Source organism: Neltuma alba, unplaced genomic scaffold (genome assembly GCF_004799145.2).
Source record: "Neltuma alba isolate B1F8T4 unplaced genomic scaffold, ASM479914v2 tig00011927_pilon, whole genome shotgun sequence".
Taxonomy (NCBI): Eukaryota; Viridiplantae; Streptophyta; class Magnoliopsida; order Fabales; family Fabaceae; genus Neltuma; species Neltuma alba.
The window spans coordinates 624,633-645,792 of NW_021636517.1; the positions used below are offsets into that span (position 1 = coordinate 624,633).

Genomic DNA, 21,160 nt, shown 5'->3' on the forward strand with positions numbered 1-21,160 from the left:
AAAATTTCATCAAATGTTAATAAACATGATTAGTAAGGGTATCTTAGAAAAAATAATACATATTTATTATAAATAATTAACTTAATAAATTTTTATAATCTATTTAAAATAATTAGTTTTTATATTAAAGATCAGAAGTAATATGATATATTAAAAAATATAGTTTTAGAAACTACAACTCATGACTCATTTTCCTCACGGCTTTGAGGCATTCTTTATGCAGAAAGTGGCGGGTTCGAGACACGGCACGACTATACTCCCTCCTTTGAACAGGAAAAAGTTCGAATCATAAAACCAAAAATTAGAAATAAAAGAAGTTCTTTTTCCCAAGACCATTTCAACCCTATATTTTGACTCGGGGGTATTTTGGTTTCAAAAGTCACTTGAAATACGCAATACCGAAAAAGTTTTGTTTTCGAATCAGTCTATTGGTTCTAACATGATTTGAAAAATAAGTTGTATTATGTTACTCTTTCGATACTTAATGTATGATGTAATTGTTAAGTTTATTTGGATTCTAATTTATTAATTTTTTTTAAATTATTTTTATTGATGCTCCTTAAGTAGGAGAGGGAGGAAAGATATTAAGAAAGATAATTTTAGTGTTTTAGGAAAAACATATCATATTTCTCATAATTTAGTAACTTATTGAATTATTTTAATCTAATCAAATTAGTTAAATAAGTCTTACATTAAAACAGAAAAAATATTTATATTTGAATAATTTTTTTAATAAAAATGTCAGTTTGACATAAATTTATATAAATAAGATATTAAATTTAGAAAATTCAAATTATAAAATCAAATTAAAATCGGAAAAAGCTACTTTAACTTCGTCTTCACTTTCGGCTTACGAGTTTTTTCCCCACTTTCCCAAGGACCATTTCAAACACATCTTGATTCAAACTGACATTTTGGTGTCTAAAATCAACTGAAAAACGTAATCCCAAAAATGTTACGTCTAATCATGATTTTTCCTGTCCTCAATGTATTCCTCAAATGAGCACAAATATTGAAAATATTTATCACGAGGCAATTTTAACATAAATCATGTAAATTATGATTGAGTTTTCTACAATCTTTAAATTGGTAAGGGTGAAAATTAGAATTTTTCAAAAAAAATTTATAACTTTAATCATTTAACAATTTTTAGATGCTTAAAAATGTTAAGAAAAGAAATAAATCAATGCTACAGTGTCCTTAATTTTTAGGAAATTAATCTTTAATCACATGGCCTTTGGTATGAGCACTTGTGTGTGTATATATCATACACTGAATTTGCTCATTTGAACTTAAAGACTTGCATTTGAGATTATGACTTCTATTATGTTATTTGTAGATTACCTAATTTTTGTTGTAAATTGCTGAATTCCACTTGTAAATCGTCAAATTTCACTTGTTCACTTACACTCAAACACTTACATTTTGGGTTGTGAATTCTCCTGTGTTTGTCAAATTTGGGTTGTAAATCCATAAACTTGTAGTAAATCTTCAAATTTCACTTGTTCATTTGCACTTAAACACTTGTATTTGAGGTTATGACTTCGATTATGTTATTTGTAAATTGCCTAATTTTTATTGTAAATTGCTGAATTCCACTTGTAAATCGTCGAATTTCACTTGTTCACTTACACTCAAATACTTACATTTTGGGTTATGAATTCTCTTGTGTTTGCCAAATTTGGATTGTGAATCCATAAACTTTTATTGTAAATCTTCAAATTTCACTTATTCATTTGCACTTAAACACTTGCATTTGGGATTATGACTTCTATTATGTTATACGTAGATTACCTAATTTTTGTTATAAATTGTTGAATTTCACATGTAAATCGTCTAATTTTACTTGTTCACTTACACTCAAACAGTTGCGTTTGTTTTGTTATATGTATTTTTATTTGCATTTTATATTTAAATGGGTTGCTTGGCTTGGTGGTTGTAAACCTTTTGGTGTGCCAAGGGGTCATGGGTTCAAACCCTCCTTGACTACCTTGTTTTAAACAAAAAAAATTTCGGCCACCGGAGGCCAGCCAGAGCTACTGTTCTGGCCACTGGTGGCCGAACCCCCGGCGGTGGCCACCTGAGCACCAGTGGCCAGAACAGTAACTCCGGTAAATATTTATTTTTTAATAAAATAAAAAGAGAGGGGTATTATTGTAATCTCACTCTAAATTTTAATTTCAATTTGGTCCCTTAATCCTGCATTGAGGTTTCAGAAAGTTTTGAGAGCTCTTTGACATTAATTGTGTTCTGCGGTCCTTCAGTGAAATTCTCTCAAATTATTATATAAAACCTAGTTCTTGAATTATTCTTGTTCAGATAGAAACGAAATCATGATTTTAAAAATAATTTCACAATATACAAAATAAATATATAAAGTAAACATATAAAAAAATTTGTCCCAATTTAAAAAAAATACTTTTAAAAAACACTTTTTCAGTTTCCCACACACCCCCTTATTTATTATCATTATTTAGGGGAAGGAATGGAGGATATTTTAAAAAACACAATTATAATATTTTAAAAAAAATGTCATAAGTTTTATAATCAAGTATTTCTCCTAACTATTTTTAATCTAACCAAATTACTTACATAAGTTTCATATTTAGAACTTACGGAATACAATTCTACTCTTTACTTCTTTGCTTTTTAAGGAGCAACAGAATGCTGCTGAAATTTTTTTTTTAAAGTGTTATATGTACCAAAAGTCACTTTGCTCAAAATATTTTAGGGTGCCAACCACTAAAAAATATTTCAGGCCGCGGGCTACATATTAGGCGCAATGATTCCTCTCTTTTTTATGAACATTTTTAAGGTTATCTTCGAGAAATAAAGTCTTACAATAATAAGGACTATGACTACTTCAAATGACAGTGAAGAGCCAATGTTCTAAACAAGTGAAGAATATGCAAGTAACCGAAGATTGCTAAGTGTAGGCGCAGATTGTTTTAAAACTCAGATAATCACAAAGTATCCAGATTCATAAAATTGTTTGGCACTTCATGGTTTTCTGAGATTGTTTGAGTGTAGACTACAGGTTGATTTAGAACAATCCCCCACGCATTAAATCTTATAAACCACACGACAGTAAAATTCGTAACTCGCTAACAATATTTTTCCCCAAAATAGAGTCATTATATTCAAGCCGCATGATTCAATTTAGGCCAAGATTGTTACGACTAGCACCCCAAAAAAAAATTGTTACGATGGAGAAATCACGAAGCTCAGAATCTGGTCTTAGCCAAGAGGAGGACTCCTACCTATCCTACAAGGCCAAGTGTCAGCAAAGAATTTATGGCTCTTGCACCCTCACGCTTCATCTCATTCACTTCCAACTGAGAGAAACCAAATTGAGCAGCGACAGACTAGTGTTGAGCATTCAATTAAGTTATACAGACTGCTCCCACTGATTAATACAAGACTACTTGCCCAACAGTACTTCAGACCACGAAATAAAAATCATTTTCATCCATGAAAAAAATAGTAGAAAAACATTTGGGAGGCCTCAGATTAGCATTTTGGCACATTCGTCATCGCAACGACAACCCATGCATGGAAACATGGAGCGCAGATTGTTGCCGCAGCTCATGCCACAGTATTGTCATCATCAGCTAAAATTGTTAAAAAGTCCCAACTAGAAGACACATTTGATATGCACCACCTTTATTAACAAAGGTATATTAATTGTATAGTTATACTAGCATAAAAATCAAGGTAAAAAAGACAGCATAAAATGTATCAGCAAACTGTAATGAAAGTGATGCCAAATAGAAAAAGCATGAGTTAGAATTAGATTATCGCTTATACAAAACCAGTTGGATTATTTTAACACAAACTAATTTCCTAGCACATTTTTTTTTTCAAAAAAAAAATGAAATTGAAATATTTCTAAAGCAGCAATCAAACAAGCTCTTAGGGTCACAAGCAACTAGATTTTTATGCTCTTCCAGCACAAAGCATAAAGGGCAACGAGAATGCGCATCTGGAAATTTCAATCAAGAATCCATCTGACTACTATATCGAAATCATATCTGAACAGGTATATTTCGGTGAATAATGTAACAAAATTGAAAAGGGTCGAGAAAGAACTAGATAAGGGTTTCGAGTGACTCATTCTTGGGTTGTAGCACCATTTGTTGTCTCCATCGGCTCAGCCTCGGCAGACTCATCTGCCTTGTCACCCTTTTTGCCTGAGAACAGCCAAGCAATGAGACATATAGCATTAGGAAAAACATTATAGATATATACAAGCATGCAAGTAAACACAAAATCTGTATTTTCAGTCTACCTTTCTTCTTCTTTCCACCACCCTTCTTCTTTGTCTTTGTCCCCAAGGACAACCATGCCTTAATTTCGGGATCATCTACCGTCTTTGTGGGCTGCAATTCCTGGAGAGGATGAGATGTGATCCGATCTGAACCATTCGGCATTAGCAAGACTGTGAATTTGATGTGAGCAACACAATCACCTGTAAAACCACAATATAGCACGTGAGCAAGCTGCAAAAAAGTCAAACCAGGTGAAACCTAATCACAATTGTCAAAAATTTTCACCAGGTTTTTCATGTAGAACTGGATATGGCTGCAAGAGGTCATGATTCACACATTCCACTAGACCCAGACGAGCTCTTTTCTCTTCCAAAGCCCTGATATATAAAAGGTGGAGGGAAACAATTTTAAATGAGTTGCAGAAACTTTATATAAAGAACAAATAATTCAAACATATCTTGGGAAGTAGCCAAGTTACCTAGCAGTGAAGGGCATGATTGGAAATTTCTGACTTATTTCACTGAAAATGAACCTAGATGTTTTCATCTTCAAGTGATAATTCTTGTCCACAGCTCTCTTATAAATGGTTGTCTGCTTCTCATCCAACAGCTTAGGCTGCAAATGATAAAATTTTTCACTTCATGATTCCCAAGAAACCACCCCAGACTGGTAATATGTAAAATATGACAATTAACCTACCTTGCCTTCCCCTGTGCTTGCTACTATATCAATCGCATAAACTTCATTCTCCTCAAACTCTGCATCATCAACCCTTGTTTCTGGATTAGACACACTCAGGACAACCTTGTTCCCATCTATAACAAACTGCTTCATCTGGTGGCTAAGAACCCCTTCAACAATTTTACAATCATAGGCAGCAGCAACCTTTTGAATTGCTTCACTTACATCCTTGTTCTGTCGGGGGAAAAAATGAATATCTCAGCATTTCAGTTCGACAGTTAACCAGAATACCGGAAAGATTGATATTCATATCCATCCAAAGTGAAATGGCAATGTTTTAAGATTGTACTATATTGGCTGAAATAGATAAGTTCACTGGCAATGTAATAATCAGCACAACCGTGAATAATCTTCAGCCAATTCACGTCTAGGCAACAGGGAAAGGAGGAAACCAATAAAGTACTGATCACCTCGGCAAAGTTGCCACTATGACAGCTTCAACAGACACTTACAATTCTACATATGCACCAGTAGAACAGAAAATGCTGCAAGTTATTGTACAGCTAATAAATGAATGCATGTGGCAGTTTCACTGCAGCAAAGAGCATCACACTAGGGGAAGAAACAGTAACTTCAGCAATACAATCCTTGGGAAGCAGGTAAGATGGACTTCGGAAGAAACATGCATAAATTGCTAGGCCATGACAACATTAACACAGTTTCCCGGGGTAGTAGATTGCATTTTGCAGAATAAAAGCCCTATCAGAGTAACTATGACATAAGCCTCACTTGGACACTATAGTCCATAGCTTTAAGAGTTCATCATCCAGGGTCATATATAATGCGATGAAGTTTCTAATTCAACCTGTACATATTCTCATCTATTGCGCCATAGGAATGAAACTAGTTTAAAAAAAAGTCCAAAATAGCATGCATAAGCACATAATTATGAGTCAAGACTTGGCATACAAATAATTTGATTTGGAAGTCTATCATCAAAGATCTCTATCAGTGTAACTATGACAATGAAGCTTCATCGGTGTTTAACCATGGCTTTATAGAATGTTCATCATTTAGAGATCAAAATAACAGAAGGGAGGGGGATCAAATTGAAATAAATGCAGCACCAGAAAAGTGAATCGATGCTGTGACATGCCACATAAACATGACTCTACACAGACCAAGTTCATGTATAATTCACGAAACAATCAATCAAGGCAATTGGTGACTGAGAAAGAAAACAGTAAAATATTTCTAAAATCTAAGTATCCAACCATTTTTTTAATCACACCACAGAGGTTGGATGTAGTGGTTCAAATGCAGCATTTACTTTTAAGAATGACTTTGGGACTAGCACATTTAAAAATGACTTCCAAGAACGAATGGAATCACGTGATAGGATATAAACAAATTCATGTCATACAGATGCAGATGCAAGATCAATCACGCACATATTATTACCTTCCTTCCTGGCCTCACAAGTCTCAAGGCTACTTCGGCAGCAGTGTTAGCTGCCGCAAGTACATCAGCTGGCCTTCCTGTAACTGGGCCCTCCTGAAGAACATGAGTATGGGCCACAACCGCAATAAACCCATCTATATGACAACCCAAATCACTGCAATTAACCAAAGAAACAATCACCATCTCTTTTCCACTATTAGCCAAAAGCAGCACCCGTACTTCCAGTATCTTTCACAGAAATATGCTTCGAAAATCTTACATTTTCAACATATCACCTTCTTCCAAGACAGTCTCATCACTGGCGAGGGGAGAGAAATGACAAACTGTGTTGTTTACAGATATGCATGTTGGAAAGGCAACGCCTCTCTCAATCTTCCTTTTAACATTCTTGTACATGTTACCTGTTTGCCTTAATAACAAAAACATCACAGCCCATAAGCTAAGTCAGTATAAAAACAATCATAACGTAGAGCTATAACAAAAACAACAGACACGTTACCCATCGCATGAAACGGAAATGCATCTAATGGGCTAAAGAAAAACTTACTCTCTTATATATGAATCTCCCTTCTCGCAAATGTCGACAATCTTTGCCTTCGGTTTACATTCTGAAATAACTAATTGCAAAGCCTCTGCAGGAGATTCCCGTTGTCCGTCAGCATACATATCCAAAGACACAGGCACATGCAATGAAAGCGCAGAGAAATTGAGAAATAGTGAACGTTCACTTGAACCCTGAGAATTCTATCTGTCCAGTGTGTCTAATAACACCACCGGATATGCTTTTTTGTGTACAAAGAAACCGGTAGAGGCAGCCAGGGAAGTTAAACATACTGTTAGCGATCTCAGCTGCACTCTTGTATTTGGTAACGACTTCAGGAGAAGTGAGATCCAACTCCTTCTCCTCCCTCTCATCGTCCGACATGGTATCTCAGTTGTTGAATTCCTATAACTTCTTAAAACCCAAAAATGAGCAAAAAATAAAAATGAAAAATGAAACATCTTAAGCAATTGGATTCTGAAACCAAAAAACCAAATGAAATTCTTCTGAAATTGATGGAACACTCACCCGAAGGAGGTGCTTGACGACGATTTGAGGGCAGATAATCAAGAGAATAAGGGTTGAGAGAAGGCTGAGAATATGCGGTCGAGTGGAGCAAAGAGATGGCTCACAACGACTAGGGTTACGGCCAGTGAGGCAGCAGTGGCTTATATAGGATTTTTCCTCGTTACAAACTCGGCGTAGGGTTTTACTCTCCCCATTCCTCTGCCTTTTTTTTTTTTTTCTTTTTTTTAATAATTATTTATTATTTATTTGATCTTTGAAGTGCTCTTTTCTTGTTGTCAACTACGTGGGTGCGCCGAGAGCTAGACAGGTAATAAATTTGGATTTTTTTTGGACAAATAAATTTTGAATTTAAATTAGAAAAATCCTTATCACCTGGTTTAAATATATTTTGTATTTTTTTTGCCAGCAAATAATTTTGTATTTTCTTCTATCCATTTATTTTTATAAAAATCACCATGATAAACACTATTATTCTTTCTTTTTTTTTTTTTTAAATGATCTGATTTTGCCTCGCTTTATCTAAAATTCAATATCAAAATACGCAATGCGCTAAGTTGCTGACTTGGTGGACATTTTTTATGTCAGCATTAAATTCAAGTTTGGATTATGCCGATATAAGGTAGGGTCTTGGGAGTGAGCAATGGCCCAAAGTTGCAGGCCTACGTGGCTGACAAATATTGAAGGCCTGGGTAAGGGCTGGTAAAAAAAAAAAAGGAAGGCCTATGAAAAACATAATTATGGGGTTGTTTTTTTTTTTTTGATAAAGCCTACTTCCAAAAAGACAGTAATGGCTTTTTAAATCCTTCTCAATAAAAATTCAAATATTAATTTGTTATATTATAAGAGTGTAGTTCTTTCTACTAGACATAATCCTAGTTGATAAAACTAAACTTAGTTAGTTATCCTAAGCTCATTTGTATTTCATTTTTTTTTAACCAGCAGCTAACATTATGGAGATCAAAACAATTTAATAGTGATAGTTTGATAACATATATATGATAAAATTGTTTTAAAAATTAAGAAAAATATAAATGTTGTACAAAACAATTTGATATTCCAAGAACATGGTGGTACAGATATCATCATCTGGTATCTAATACTTTTTTAAAATCTTATCATCAGGTATCCAACTAACCCTTACACCGCTAGACTAACTTTTTGTTGGTTGCTGATATGGTATTCTTAAATTATACAAGACTTTCTTAGAGTACAAATGTAGCACACTTTGTTTAAAGAACTTATTTTTGCATTATAATATGAAGAATGAAGTAAAAAGAAATAATACAAAAGGATTTTAAAAATAGAAAATTGCTACTATGTTTTTATTTCAATAAATGAAAAGAAAAAAGGGTAAAATAAGACCCAACAACCGCTGTAATCTTATTACTGGTTACTTCTAGCATCATAATTTTATCTATGATTCATCACGCACTTTGATGTTATTTTCATAGTGTTTTCAACACTGTAATCTTATTTATAGTGCATTTCGCACCCTAAACTATAAATAAGAATATAATGTTGATTTTAATTGAAAAATAACATGAGAAGTTGCAAGATGTACTAGGAAAATAATATCAAAATGTCAGAACCTATTGGGAAATAACATAGCATGCTGAATACTACTTTACCCGCAAATAAATGTTACTCCTCCGGTCCTTATTATAAGACCCAATTTGACTTTTTATTTGGTCCTAATTATAAGACCCAATCTATTTTCTCTCTTATATTTATGCATTTTTTTCCAAGATAATCCTTCTAATAATGATAGTTTTAGCCAATATACTTAATTAGCAAGGATATTTTAAGAATAACAACACTTATTTATTATAAATAACCAACTTAACTTACTTCCTTAATCTCCTCAAATAAGTCAATTGGGTCTTATAATTAGGACCGGAGGAGTATTAATGATAATCATAAAATCATAATAGATATTGCACAAAAAGATAAATAAAGAATCACTTTTCAACCAACATCCCAAACTGGCATCATGATTCACGAACTTCGCCTGAATCTGTTTGTTAACCTCAAATTCAATGAGCATTCAGCGGCAAGGTGAAATATAAATAGATATTGTACAAAGGATAGAAAGAAAAAATGCTCCCACCCTTATAGCCAAACGGGACATTAGTTTACAAGTGGTAAAAGAAGAAGCTGTGCATAGCCCGCTTAACTTTCAGCTTTGCTTAATTGCTTCCGTGCCACATGATAACTTTTGCAGAAGATCAATGGCTAGTTGCGAAAGCAGTCACCAACAAGCCAAGAGCGAAAAATGGCACTGCGCTTGTCTGAAAACAATTAATGAAACCATTTATATCGTGTTTAGAGACCAAAAATTGGCGGATGAAAAAAATGGAAAAAGACAAAAGAAAACTCAAAATGAAAATGAAAATAATAGTAATGACTATGAGATTATACCATTGTGTTATATAAATAATGAATTATTACAAGGCTGCTAATAGCCGTTAGGTCAGAGGATCACGGACTATAATTCAGTCAGTGCCCCAAGCTAGTGTATCCGATTATTTTGTTAACGACAAGGGTATCATTCAGCATTATTCCTGTGTCTCATCTTTGTTCCCTGTCCCTATCTCTTTTGCTGTCTCCTATCTCTCTCTGCCCCCATTTCTCTTTCTCTTTCTCTTTCTTGATCATACTACCTTTCACCTATCTTATTATCAGAGCATCCTCTTGAGTATTGCTGCACTGCTTAACTTGTTAAGCGACATACATATCTAGACCTGTGGGGTCAAATTAAGATTAATAGTATATAATTTGGTAAGAGGAGACATAAAAATAAGTGGATGTAAAGAGGAAAAGTAATTCACACACAATCTTACTCCTTGGTGTTTCTCTCTGCACCAAGGCATATGACTAAATGATCATAGAGAATCAAATTTAATGACATAACCTATGCTAAAGCTGGGACGGAATAGAGTACTCATGAGTTTATCCTTTAGGCTATCACAGCCTTTGCCCATGTTTATCACGCTTATGCATAGAAGCTTAGAAGCTGAAGTTCTAATAAAGCATACCTGATAGTCAACATCGTACTTCACAGGGTCTTTGAGGAAGTACTGAAACTGAAATGCACAAGATGATAAGAAACTACAAAGATGCCACAACAAAATTTAGGTGGAAGGGAAGAACAGCTTAACGTGTATTATAAGGTGCAGTATTGTTACAAACATTTTACTTTTATAAACCTGTGAACGAAAATGATAATTGTGCTATACCTGAAAATAGATCTGCGGAATTATCAAGGCAAGTAAAGCCAAAGCATAATATGGTTTACTAATCCAAAGAAGATATCCTGCAACCATAAGTGTCTATAAATTCTTTGCACAAAATATAGCAAGACTTTCATTTCTAGTTCACCAAAATTTAAGTCTTGGTAAATAATGAGAAAGACTACCCTTTTTTTTTTTTTGGGTGCTAGAGAAAGACTACTTTTTACAACAGTTGAGCCGCATTAAATTATCTCAAACATGATTATTCTTTTCCATGAAATTACTAGCTCCAAAATGAACAAATACAGTGATACTCTGTCCTGATGATAAAATATTACAAGCTTTTTCTAACGATATTCTAGAGCCATCTATCCTAGTACATATATTTTGACTACGAAACCTCCTAAACATTATCATATTGATAACAATGCCCCTATTTGTGAGCAATTCTATGAATATGCCGTGAGGAAGTTTCTTAAATTCAAAATTAAGGGGCATGATTGTAAGCATTAAATATGTTAGGAGAGGTGCAGATGAGTCACTCAATTAAATTAAAAAAAAAAATACCAAAGAGGTGAAATTAATATTGTGACACATTTTTAACATTTTTTGTTGTAGTCCAACGGAGAAACTAAGAATGAAGGCGCTATAGAATGTGGAGTGGCTATTTTGTTCAGACTTAAGGGATGTAAATGTACCAGCAACAGATAATTGTGCAATGTCAGTAGCACTAACACATATCCATTTGGCAGTTTCAGTGCCAAGAGCAACTGGAAGAGACTGTTCAAATGAATAGAAAGGTCAGCAGTAGCTACTTCAATGTGTATGTTTGATTAGAACTTCCAAAACATCAGAAGTTCATATTAAAGTAAATGAAAGGCGAAGGATGAAAAGGAGAGACCTGAAGCCCCACAGCTGTATCCCTTTCAATCCTTTTGATGTCCTCAATAATAGCGATGCCCAGCTACAATGTGACAGCAACAATATTATTCACGAGTCTGAAAAGTTCGAACACACATATCACATCTAACAAAATGCCACGTTGCATAAACTACGTACCCCTGATATGCTGTATAAGAGGGTGATAATGACTGCATTAAGTGTAAGAGTCCCAAATAAAGCCTGACTGGTCCACCTGTCATGAAGACATTGATCAAACAGCATGCAGAACGTGGCGCAAATGTAAAAGAAAAAGAAAAAGTGGAAAAAAAAAAAAAAAACCTCAAAGTAGATCAATAAGATCAGAATATAAGACTAATTTTTTTGTAAATGAAAGAAATATTGATCTGATTACCCAGTTAACTTATAATTGCCGTTATCTCATTCTTAATGCAAATCGTATCCAGAAATAATAAATTTATAAGATTGTTCAACTGGGAGAAAAATATGATATCTAAAATTTATATTGATAAAAACCCCCACATTTTGGCCTAAAATTTGAATCTAGTGAATAAAAGCTAAACGCCAATGATATTCAGCAACTCATTTATCTGGAGAGATAAACCAATGGAATAGCTAGTCATCAATTTGACAACCAGGAAACAATTCTATAGCTATTGAGCATCAAGGCAGAAGGTATGACACCATGGCAAACTGATGTATCTAGCTCCAAGGGCAAAGTTTCCAATCCATCCGTTTAGTTTTAGCTGCAGAAACATAAAGAACTTAGTCAATGATCAGAAAAAGGATGCGTAGAAAACATAGAGAAAAAGAAAACAAGGAATTTTGCTTTAAAAAAAATACCTTTAAAGGAGGCGCAGAATATATAGATGACAGCAGTGATCCACTAACGGCAAGGCAGAAAACTATAGGGGAATTATGCCCTGCCTATAAAGGATACAATTTTAGACTTGCAGGAAAAGAGATTGAGCATAGGACTATCGTGTATAGTACCCACCCATACGTCCAATATGCCAGCCAAGGCAAGACCTCCTGTTAGCAGCACCCATATTTGAGTGATAACCTGCAGAATTTTGATAAACAATTATGTAAAGAGACGTCATTATAAGTAGTAATAATTGATATCAGAGTTACAACATACCTCATTTTCATATATAGCCCCTGAAGGAATTGGTCGATATGGTTCAATGATTGCATCAATTTCTCGGTCATACCAATCATTTAGCGTCTAAAACATTAAAAAATCATAAATTTCAAGCTTGAGTCACTTTGAAACCCTCATCCAACGGGAGATGATAAAATTATACGTCAAGAAGAATATTACCTGCGTATAACCAGTAAGGAATGGGCCAGACATCACCATGCACACAAATGATTTGGCAACATCTTCAAGATTCCAGTTGAATTGTCCTGCCAAGTGAACAATAATGCCTCAGAATATCCAAAAGTTGTATCAGACGCACAAATGTATTTATAAAGGTGGAAATTTAAAATAGAGAAGTTTGTAAAATGTTTGTAAAGAACTAATGTCATACATAAAGTATAATTATGAAACACATAAAAATGACATGATAAATGTAACACAAAGGGCAAGAGAATATGCTGAAGGTACTGACAGCTTCTATGGCAAAAGGTGTAAAAACAATACATTTTTTATGGAAGTTTTAAACAGTGGCTGAAAGAATGTTGCCTTTGAGCAATATGAAGCCCCAATCTTCTGCTCATTGGTAAACCTCGTAAAACTCTAAATGGGCGTCTCAATTCATATTAGCAGTGGCACATATGATGGACATCCACTTCAGTATGTAAAGCCAGGAATTTAAGGCATTCTTTTCTTGCTAAATGTTGGCACTTATCAGTTACTTCGGAACTAAAGATGATAAGAAACAATTTATCATTCTCCTGGTTTTTTTAATCCTGGTATAAGAACTCTTCACACAAACAGTGCATTATACCAAGTGCCAACAAAGTCAATTATAAGTAAGATAACCACTAACAACCAATCAACCAGATTACCTTTTAATTAATTTCAACAGTACATAGGATTACACTATTGTCATAATAAACTATGGAACCAAAATTTTTTTGACCAGGCAAATTTCTGTTTTCACACAGAGCTAAAATAGAGTACCAGAAGCAGCAGCACCACAAACTACACCCCAAACCAATATAGGCCAGCTGACAGGCTTTGTAAGTTGAAGACGAATCTTCCATTTATCCTACACAATACATTACAGAACAAATTATAACAACGTACGTTAGCATCATACTCTATTAACATTTTGTCAATTGTATGTACTACTAATTATTGAACTTTAGCATACTACATTATAACAGAATTGCATTATATTTCATCAAATCACAATGGAATTCAGTGGCTTTTAGTAATGCCTGCTGTCATGTTAAGCAATAAACAAGCATGTCATCGTGGGCCACAGTAACATAAATAAATCATATTTCATGCCCTATGACAACAAGAACTATTAGTGGCCAATAAAATAAAATAAAACAAAACTCCTCTTGTCCTACACATCCAGATTTAACCAAACCGTGCAGTTGAGCATTATCATCTAATTTGATTATGGCCATTCCACACACCTAATACTTCCTCCTGTCCTTGATATAAGACCTAATTGACTAATTTGGAGAAATTAAAGAAATTAGTTAAATTAGTTATTTAATATAAAATGTATTATCTTTCATAGAATACCCTTTCTAATAATTTATATTAGCTACAATTACCATTTAATAAAACCTCTAACATGTACAACTACTACTATGAGGACTATTTTGAAAAATATGAATAAATATGAAAGACAAAATGAACTGGAGTCTTATATATTTAGGACCAAATTAAAAGTCAAACAAACTCTTATAATAAGGAATGAAGGTAGTATTCAAATTCCAAACCCATTTTCTAATCATGACTAATTTGAAAGAAGTGAAGGGGAAAATGGAAAAACAAAAAAAAAAAAAAATTGACTCACAGTTTCCTGGGTAGCTCCTTTGTTACCGAACAGTGGATCGGAACTTGAACCAGTTCTAGCTGGAGCTTTTTCTCGTAGCTGAGATTTAACTGCTCAGAGCCACCAAAAGATTTCAAAATCACTATAAATAAAGCAATAGCATTAAGTAAAAGCATCACATAAAGCCCAAAACACCTTCATTTGCGTCGGACTCTGCAGCCGTTATCGTTAATCTCCGCCCTGCATTGTTCATATTCATATAACCCCTCAAGCAATATCAGAGCCAACGGAAAAACAAACAGCTACAGCTTAAAGAACTCAAATTGTGGCAGCGTTTGAGTGCTGAGGAACTATAAACAATTGCCACACTTGATAAGAAAATATTACAGATAGCCGAAAAAAGGAGTGTTTTAAGCATTACATAGTTCAGTACTTCACTCTCTAAGCAACCAAATCGAGCTAATAATCGACCTACTAGGGAATGAGAAAGAGGGTGGTACGAGAAAAGCCCGAGTGTGAACTTGACGGCTTATGGCGCTCGATAATTTCTGCGGTGAAACTGAGGCCATGCAGAGTATAGAAGCCATTGCCTTGAAGATATGAGCTTGGGAATCAAGATGACACGATCAGAGAGAAGAGACCCATACTGGCTTGCAGAAGCACAGAAGGGCGTTATTAAGCATTTGGCCGAGCATTGACAGCAAGCAGCGGAAATCGAAATTAAGCTTTATGTGGAATTATGGATATCATGTAATAGTCAAAACAAGATGACGTGGATATTAATGTTGAAAAACTAATCTGTACCTCATGCCTTTTGTACTCATTATAAGAATTAGTTAATTAATTTAAAAAGATTAAAAATAAATTTAATTAGTTATTTGTAATAAATAGATATTGTTTTTTTAAAATATCCTTACTAATCAAGTGTATTGGTTAAAACTACTATTATTAGAAGAACTACATTAAAAAAAAAATATAAGAGACAAAGTTGATTAGGGTTTTATGTTTATATTTAGGACCAAATACAAATTAAATGAGATCTTATATTAAAAACAGAAAGTAATATATATTATACAATTCTGGCTTGGCTCATTCTTCATAAGACTAGTGCGATTTAATTCTCATGATCTTCTTTACCCAAAAAAAAAAAAGAGATCAAATAATATTAATAAGAAGAGAAAAAAAGATGTCTTTATAATTACAATACTGAAGACGAACAAAAAAAAAACTAAATAATGTAGGATGAGAAAGCATTAACAACTCTATTACATTAAAAAGAGACGATGTCATTGAAAATAATCTTATTAATTCTGTCTCTATCACTCTTGTGCTATAAACTCAATATTTTTTTCTCATATAAAATTTTCTCAAATCCTACGGATGTTAATTTTGAAAATTATTCTGGCAAAAAATAATTTTGGAAAATTAACCGATATATTTATATATAACAAAAAATCATAGTCAGACTTATTCTAGCGTGACGTATTTTTTTTATAACAATGTGCCATGTTTATGCCCACTAATATTTCTTAAAAAAAAAAAATTAAGACAATGATTGATCTAAATCCTACAGTGTCCCAGGGACACAACTAAAGAGGCTACTTTAAGGAATTACATGATATCTTCCTACAACTGTCATTTAATTCTAGGATGGATGAACATTTTTTGAGCCAAATACAGGAGAGATGATGAAAGAGTTGGATGTGAAGCATAATTTCACATTAATGCACTACATTATACTAGTTTTTTAATTTGGTTTTAAATATAATATCTCAATTTATTTTGTCTTTCATATTTTTTTATTTTGCCTTAAAATAATCTTTTTCACAATATCATGACAGCACTTGTTAAGTCGTTTCTATATGAAAGTTAATCTCAATATACATGATTAATAATATTTTGAGAAAGACAATATTTATTTATTATAATAATTAATTCAACTATTTTTTTAATATTTATAAATTTGTTGCCCAACTCTTATATTAAATTTTTTTGTTGTTGTTCAAAGTATCCTCCCACCCGAACGATCAGATATTAATCTCTCAGGGTACTATCAGGCGTTGTAGCGGAGATCCCTCCTAACAATGTTTTTTTCTATACACACCGTTCCAAGGATCGAACCCAAAACGTGATGTTCAAAGTGCCCAAGTTCCTTTTACTTAGACTAATACGTGTTGGTTCTTGTATTAAGATTGGAAAGCAGTAGCGTACAAACTTCAGGGTATTTTACCAAAAAAAAAAAAAGGACTCCCCAATAAGGCTTCACCATTTTTTTCCCCCCAACCCCAATAAGGCTTTTACATCGTGGAGGAGGAGGCAGGTGATTGTCCAGAGAACCTCACTGGCCGTATCATGAGTATCCTAGTATGGGAAAGTTTAATAGAGTAAGTTTTTTACACTAAAGTGGAACAGAGGTGGGATCAGAAACAAAACTTTGCCGCGATAAAAGAGTTAAAGCCATTCGAAGTGGTGCAGCTAAATTACAAATTTGTTGAGAAACTTCCATTGTTTTTGCAGTCCTTACTTAATTTAATTTATAGATTCGTTAAGGTAATAAGAAATTTTTATTTTAATGAATTTAATTTAAACAAACAGAAAAGTAAGACTAAAATTTTTAATTAATTTCCCTTACCTTTTTATCCTGCATAAAGTTTTATAAGTCTGCTTATATATTCATATTAAATCCAACTTATGAAAATCCCACTTTCCCTTCCCTTTTGGATCATTTTTGTCCTATTTAAAAAAAAAGAGGCTGAAGGGCGATTGTTGCTACCCAATAACCCAAAAATTTAAAAAAGACCATGGGCTGGCGGCATGAGAATGCATGCAAATTAATAGTTAATGCATCCTAATTAATCAATTTGATATTAAAATTTAATAATTATAAATAGTGTTAAAAGATAATTTTCTAATTAAAAAACTAGTTATGCCTGGTTCTAAAATTTTCTGTACCGCTCCTCAAACCTCGAATCTCCCAGCATAGAGTCTCTTATAGTCCTGTTTGATATGAAATATTGAAAATAAGAAATATGAATTGAGATTGTAATTGAGAAAAATTATTAAAAAAGCAGTTAGTTTGAGTAATTACTTTTTACATAAGATTAGGCAAATTCAGAGAGGTGAAATTAGGGAATACCATTTTCCTTCATTGTGTTTCACAATCTGACATTTATGGATTTGTCTAATCCCATATAATAAGTATTTTTTTTATATTAAACACTCTTTTAAAAGATTTTATCAATCACAATCTTAATTTCTATTACTTATTTTCAATGCTTCGTACCAAATGGGATTTATATTTCCAAAGTCGCACCCATGCAAAGCGTTATTTATAATTTCCCCTTCCCTTTCGTCAATGGTAATTTCCTCCTTTTTATTTTTTAATGTATTTTTCTTTTAAATTATTGAGACATTTATAGTATGTTATAAGCATCCAAATTCCGCTCATTGTAATTTTTTTATTTCCAAGATATATATATATATTAAAACATATAATTATTGGTGTGTGTGTGTCTCTCTCTCTATATATATAAAACATTGACTGGTAGAGACATGAATCATGAGTGGATTAATAATTAGTGAGGAATATGATTCCAAACTCCACCAATTCTGCCTACCATTCATTCAGGTCATATCCTCAAAATCAGAATCCTCAAAGAGGATTTTCACTGGGATCATGCCCTCTAGAGCTTTTCTTAAAGTAGCGGCCAGCTTCATCCTCTCTTCTGTTTTTTTTATTCATTTGAATTCTCAACACTTACAGCCTCTAAAGTAGCTAGGCTTAGATAAAATGAGATTTATTTCCTTTCTCTAATGTGGAAAAATATCGATTTTTTTTTAAAAAAATAACAGTTATACTGATTGATTTGTTTACTTGGAACATCGTTTAAATGATGATGCCATAATTTTTTTATAGCCATTTTTTACTCTTGGATGATCTCTATAAATTAAGTCTCTTTTTCAGGCAGGATTTATTCCTGCCCTTTGTGCTTAATATATATATAAGGAGAAAAATGACTATTGCAACTAAGCACAAAAAAAAAAAAATACTACCTCCGGTTCTAAACATAAGAGCTAATTAATTAATTTGAGTGGATTAAAAAAATAAATTAAGTTAGTTATTTGTAATAAATAAGTATTGTCTTTCTTAAAATATCTTTGCTAATTAAGTGTATTGATTAGAACTTAGAAATATCATTATTAAAAGGACTATTTTAAAAAAAAATAGATAATATAAGAGACAAAATAAATTAGAGTCTTATATTTAGAACCAAAATAAAAATTAAACGAAATTTTATATTAAGAACCCAAGCTAATATATAAGTTAAACATCAATAAGTAAATAAATGATATCTGGTCAGCACGTCATGTGTGAGAGGATTCGCTAATGAAAAGTTCAGAGAGTCGGGGAGGCAGGCTAAGATTATGATCATACTCGTCAGCATCAAATAAATCTCTGTCCTTTCAAAAATGGTTGTGAATTTTATTCCAAAGATTAAATTTTGAAGCATAATTATAAATTTTGGCATGATTCTCGCAACCTGAAAGTTTATGCCAATGGTGTTTGATTATTAGATCCAAGTAATTAATTATTTTACTTAAAGAATAATTTTTTTCCAACTTATTATCCTTACAAATTCACCAAACACCTCTAACTAATCATTTTTACTTATAGTAATTTTGATGTTTTTGAATTATTAAGTTATTTTCTCTTGCTTATCTTCTTATAAATAAGAGTATATTATAAAGAAAAATACATATTCCTTACATGTTTATTACTTTATTTTAACTAACATTGACCATTTTTTTTTAAGACTGCACAATTCAGTTATTTAAATTTAAAAAAAAAATCAGAAGTATTATATCCGGTTTTTAATATAAAACTTAATTGACTAATTTGAAAAGGTACTAAATTATTTTAAAGTACTTATATTTATTGTTTTTCTTTAAGTTAATTTGTCTCATTTATAAATCGATATATAATTTAATAATATATATAAATATTTTAAAAGTATTATATAAAATATGTTATAATTAAATAATTTAGTAATTTCATCAATATTTACGAGTGTTATATTAAAAACATGAGTTAATAGTATAAAAAACCTAAAAAAAAAAGTACTCATCTAGTTTTAAATATAAGATTTTTTTATAATATAACTTATATTATAAAGAGAATCTTATATTTAGAATAATAAGAATACAATAAAACAGCCTGACCGAAGGTTGTAGGAGCATGTGCTGGCAAACACGAGAGCACCTGCGCACGCATCTCATGAGATTCTTACGTGCGAATATTTCAAATTCCTCACGGGATCCGTCCAAGGCAAATTACCATCGCAGATATCATTGTTTATTTAATGATAATTACACTAAATTATCTTAATTATTAATTATACTTTAGGATATAGAGTTGCCATCAAAATTTACATGTAAGACGTACTAATAATTAATAACTTTTTTTTAAAAAAAGATGGGTACTAAATTTTAAGAAATCATTCAATTATAATTTTTAATTACTTACTATAGTTGTATTATTTTTTTATTATTTAAAACGGTTTTGTATTTTCTAATGTATATCTATATAATTTACCTAACATTTCAAATAATACAAAACTTCAATCTTTAATCAACTTAGTTAGTTTAAATTTTCTTGTCAATATTTAGTATTGAATTTAATACTATTTCTCTGTCTGGTTTGGACGAGAAAACATTTCTTATCAATATTTCAAGTTTTCAGCGCAAAAAAAAAAAAAGGGGGAAAAAGTCCCACCTTTGTTCTGGCAAAAAGTAGTATGCTTTTGGACCCAATAATAATTTGGCGGGAATTTTACGCAGCAATGCCAATCATTATTTTATAATTTTCCCATATTTTTTTAGAATGGCAGCTTTTTATTAAAAAAATGTTAAGATGTAAATTTGTCTGGTAACTTTTCACTTAGAAATATTCAGCACTTAAAATTTAATATTGTTCCAAAAATTTTAAAATCATAATAATTTTGTTTCTTACTTTTGAAAAGCTAACCATGACCATTAGGCTTAAAATTTTTTTCAAGTACTCAGTATTTCTGAGTGAAAATTTTTAAAACAAATTTACATCATACCCTTAAGAAAATCAGTAGATCCTATTGATGTTGGTTTGTTTATTTAGTTTCTTCAATTTTTTCTATCTATTTATATGATTACATATAATATATGCATATTTGTCTATCAGATAAAAGTTGTTTTCATCAAAAGCACGTTGTTGTGAACAGGAAATAGATAGAGCGAAGGTAGGAAATATTCTACAGAACGCTGTATAACATGCGATGGTTAACCATGACAAATTGTTCTAAAAAACTGATTTATGGCTTCAATAAATTAGTATATTTTATGTAATTATCCATAATATTTTCATAACTTGTTTTCAGGAATAGAATAGGATTGAATTCATTTGAAAATACTCAAATAATTTTTCGGTTTTAAATATAAGACTATCTTCGTAGTGTAATTTACACTACGAAAATGGTCTTATATTTAGAACCAAAGGAGTAGTAATCATAAGTAATACTACCTCCGATTCTAATTATAAGAACCAGTTGACTA

At 32.1% G+C, this 21,160-nt stretch overlaps 2 protein-coding genes across 6 annotated transcripts; both read right to left on the reverse strand.

Moving 5' to 3' along the window:
- Positions 1 to 3,768: 3,768 nt before the first annotated feature.
- Positions 3,769 to 7,581, reverse strand: LOC114719642 (ERBB-3 BINDING PROTEIN 1). 4 transcript variants are annotated; one of them, XM_028905156.1, is made up of 10 exons: positions 7,480 to 7,579; positions 7,245 to 7,365; positions 6,958 to 7,042; positions 6,670 to 6,819; positions 6,411 to 6,564; positions 4,968 to 5,183; positions 4,747 to 4,883; positions 4,554 to 4,645; positions 4,289 to 4,468; positions 3,769 to 4,190 (listed from the first exon to the last, which is right to left on the reverse strand). In XM_028905156.1, exons 2-10 carry the CDS (start codon positions 7,333 to 7,335, stop codon positions 4,111 to 4,113), a joined length of 1,185 nt encoding a protein of 394 aa, XP_028760989.1. In that variant the 5' UTR covers positions 7,336 to 7,365; positions 7,480 to 7,579; the 3' UTR covers positions 3,769 to 4,110. The 4 variants fall into 4 exon arrangements, with proteins under 4 accessions (XP_028760989.1, XP_028760990.1, XP_028760992.1 ...); XM_028905157.1 differs by having other exon boundaries at positions 4,021 to 4,190; positions 7,245 to 7,362; positions 7,480 to 7,581; XM_028905159.1 differs by having other exon boundaries at positions 4,021 to 4,190; positions 7,245 to 7,356; positions 7,480 to 7,574.
- A 1,808-nt stretch (positions 7,582 to 9,389) lies between these two features.
- LOC114719636 (chlorophyll synthase, chloroplastic-like) lies at positions 9,390 to 15,212 on the reverse strand. Of its 2 annotated transcripts, XR_003737925.1 has the most exons (16): positions 15,051 to 15,212; positions 14,771 to 14,815; positions 14,597 to 14,685; positions 13,741 to 13,828; positions 12,934 to 13,019; positions 12,751 to 12,837; positions 12,607 to 12,672; positions 12,453 to 12,536; positions 12,294 to 12,355; positions 11,769 to 11,844; positions 11,611 to 11,673; positions 11,408 to 11,489; positions 10,716 to 10,792; positions 10,515 to 10,562; positions 9,587 to 9,767; positions 9,390 to 9,493 (listed from the first exon to the last, which is right to left on the reverse strand). XR_003737925.1 is itself a non-coding variant. In XM_028905148.1 (15 exons), exons 1-15 carry the CDS (start codon positions 15,160 to 15,162, stop codon positions 9,705 to 9,707), a joined length of 1,128 nt encoding a protein of 375 aa, XP_028760981.1. In that variant the 5' UTR covers positions 15,163 to 15,212; the 3' UTR covers positions 9,427 to 9,704. The 2 variants fall into 2 exon arrangements, 1 of the variants encoding a protein (XP_028760981.1); XM_028905148.1 differs by having other exon boundaries at positions 9,427 to 9,767.
- Positions 15,213 to 21,160: the final 5,948 nt, after the last annotated feature.

What these genes read in the sequence shown, in the direction of transcription:
- LOC114719642 (XM_028905156.1), bottom strand. Translation starts at nt 7,335, where the DNA reads ATGTCGGACGATGAGAGGGAGGAGAAGGAGTTGGATCTCACTTCTCCT. An exon ending in TGCAGCTGAGATCGCTAACA is followed by an intron (nt 7,043 to 7,244) that starts GTATGTTTAACT and finishes AATCTCCTGCAG; the next exon opens with AGGCTTTGCAATTAGTTATT. An exon ending in TGGTGGAAAGAAGAAGAAAG is followed by an intron (nt 4,191 to 4,288) that starts GTAGACTGAAAA and finishes GGCTGTTCTCAG; the next exon opens with GCAAAAAGGGTGACAAGGCA.
- LOC114719636 (XM_028905148.1), bottom strand. Translation starts at nt 15,162, where the DNA reads ATGGCTTCTATACTCTGCATGGCCTCAGTTTCACCGCAGAAATTATCG. An exon ending in AGATACATCAGTTTGCCATG is followed by an intron (nt 11,845 to 12,293) that starts GTGTCATACCTT and finishes TCTTCATGACAG; the next exon opens with GTGGACCAGTCAGGCTTTAT. An exon ending in AGTACGATGTTGACTATCAG is followed by an intron (nt 9,768 to 10,514) that starts GTATGCTTTATT and finishes AATTGTTTTCAG; the next exon opens with ACAAGCGCAGTGCCATTTTT.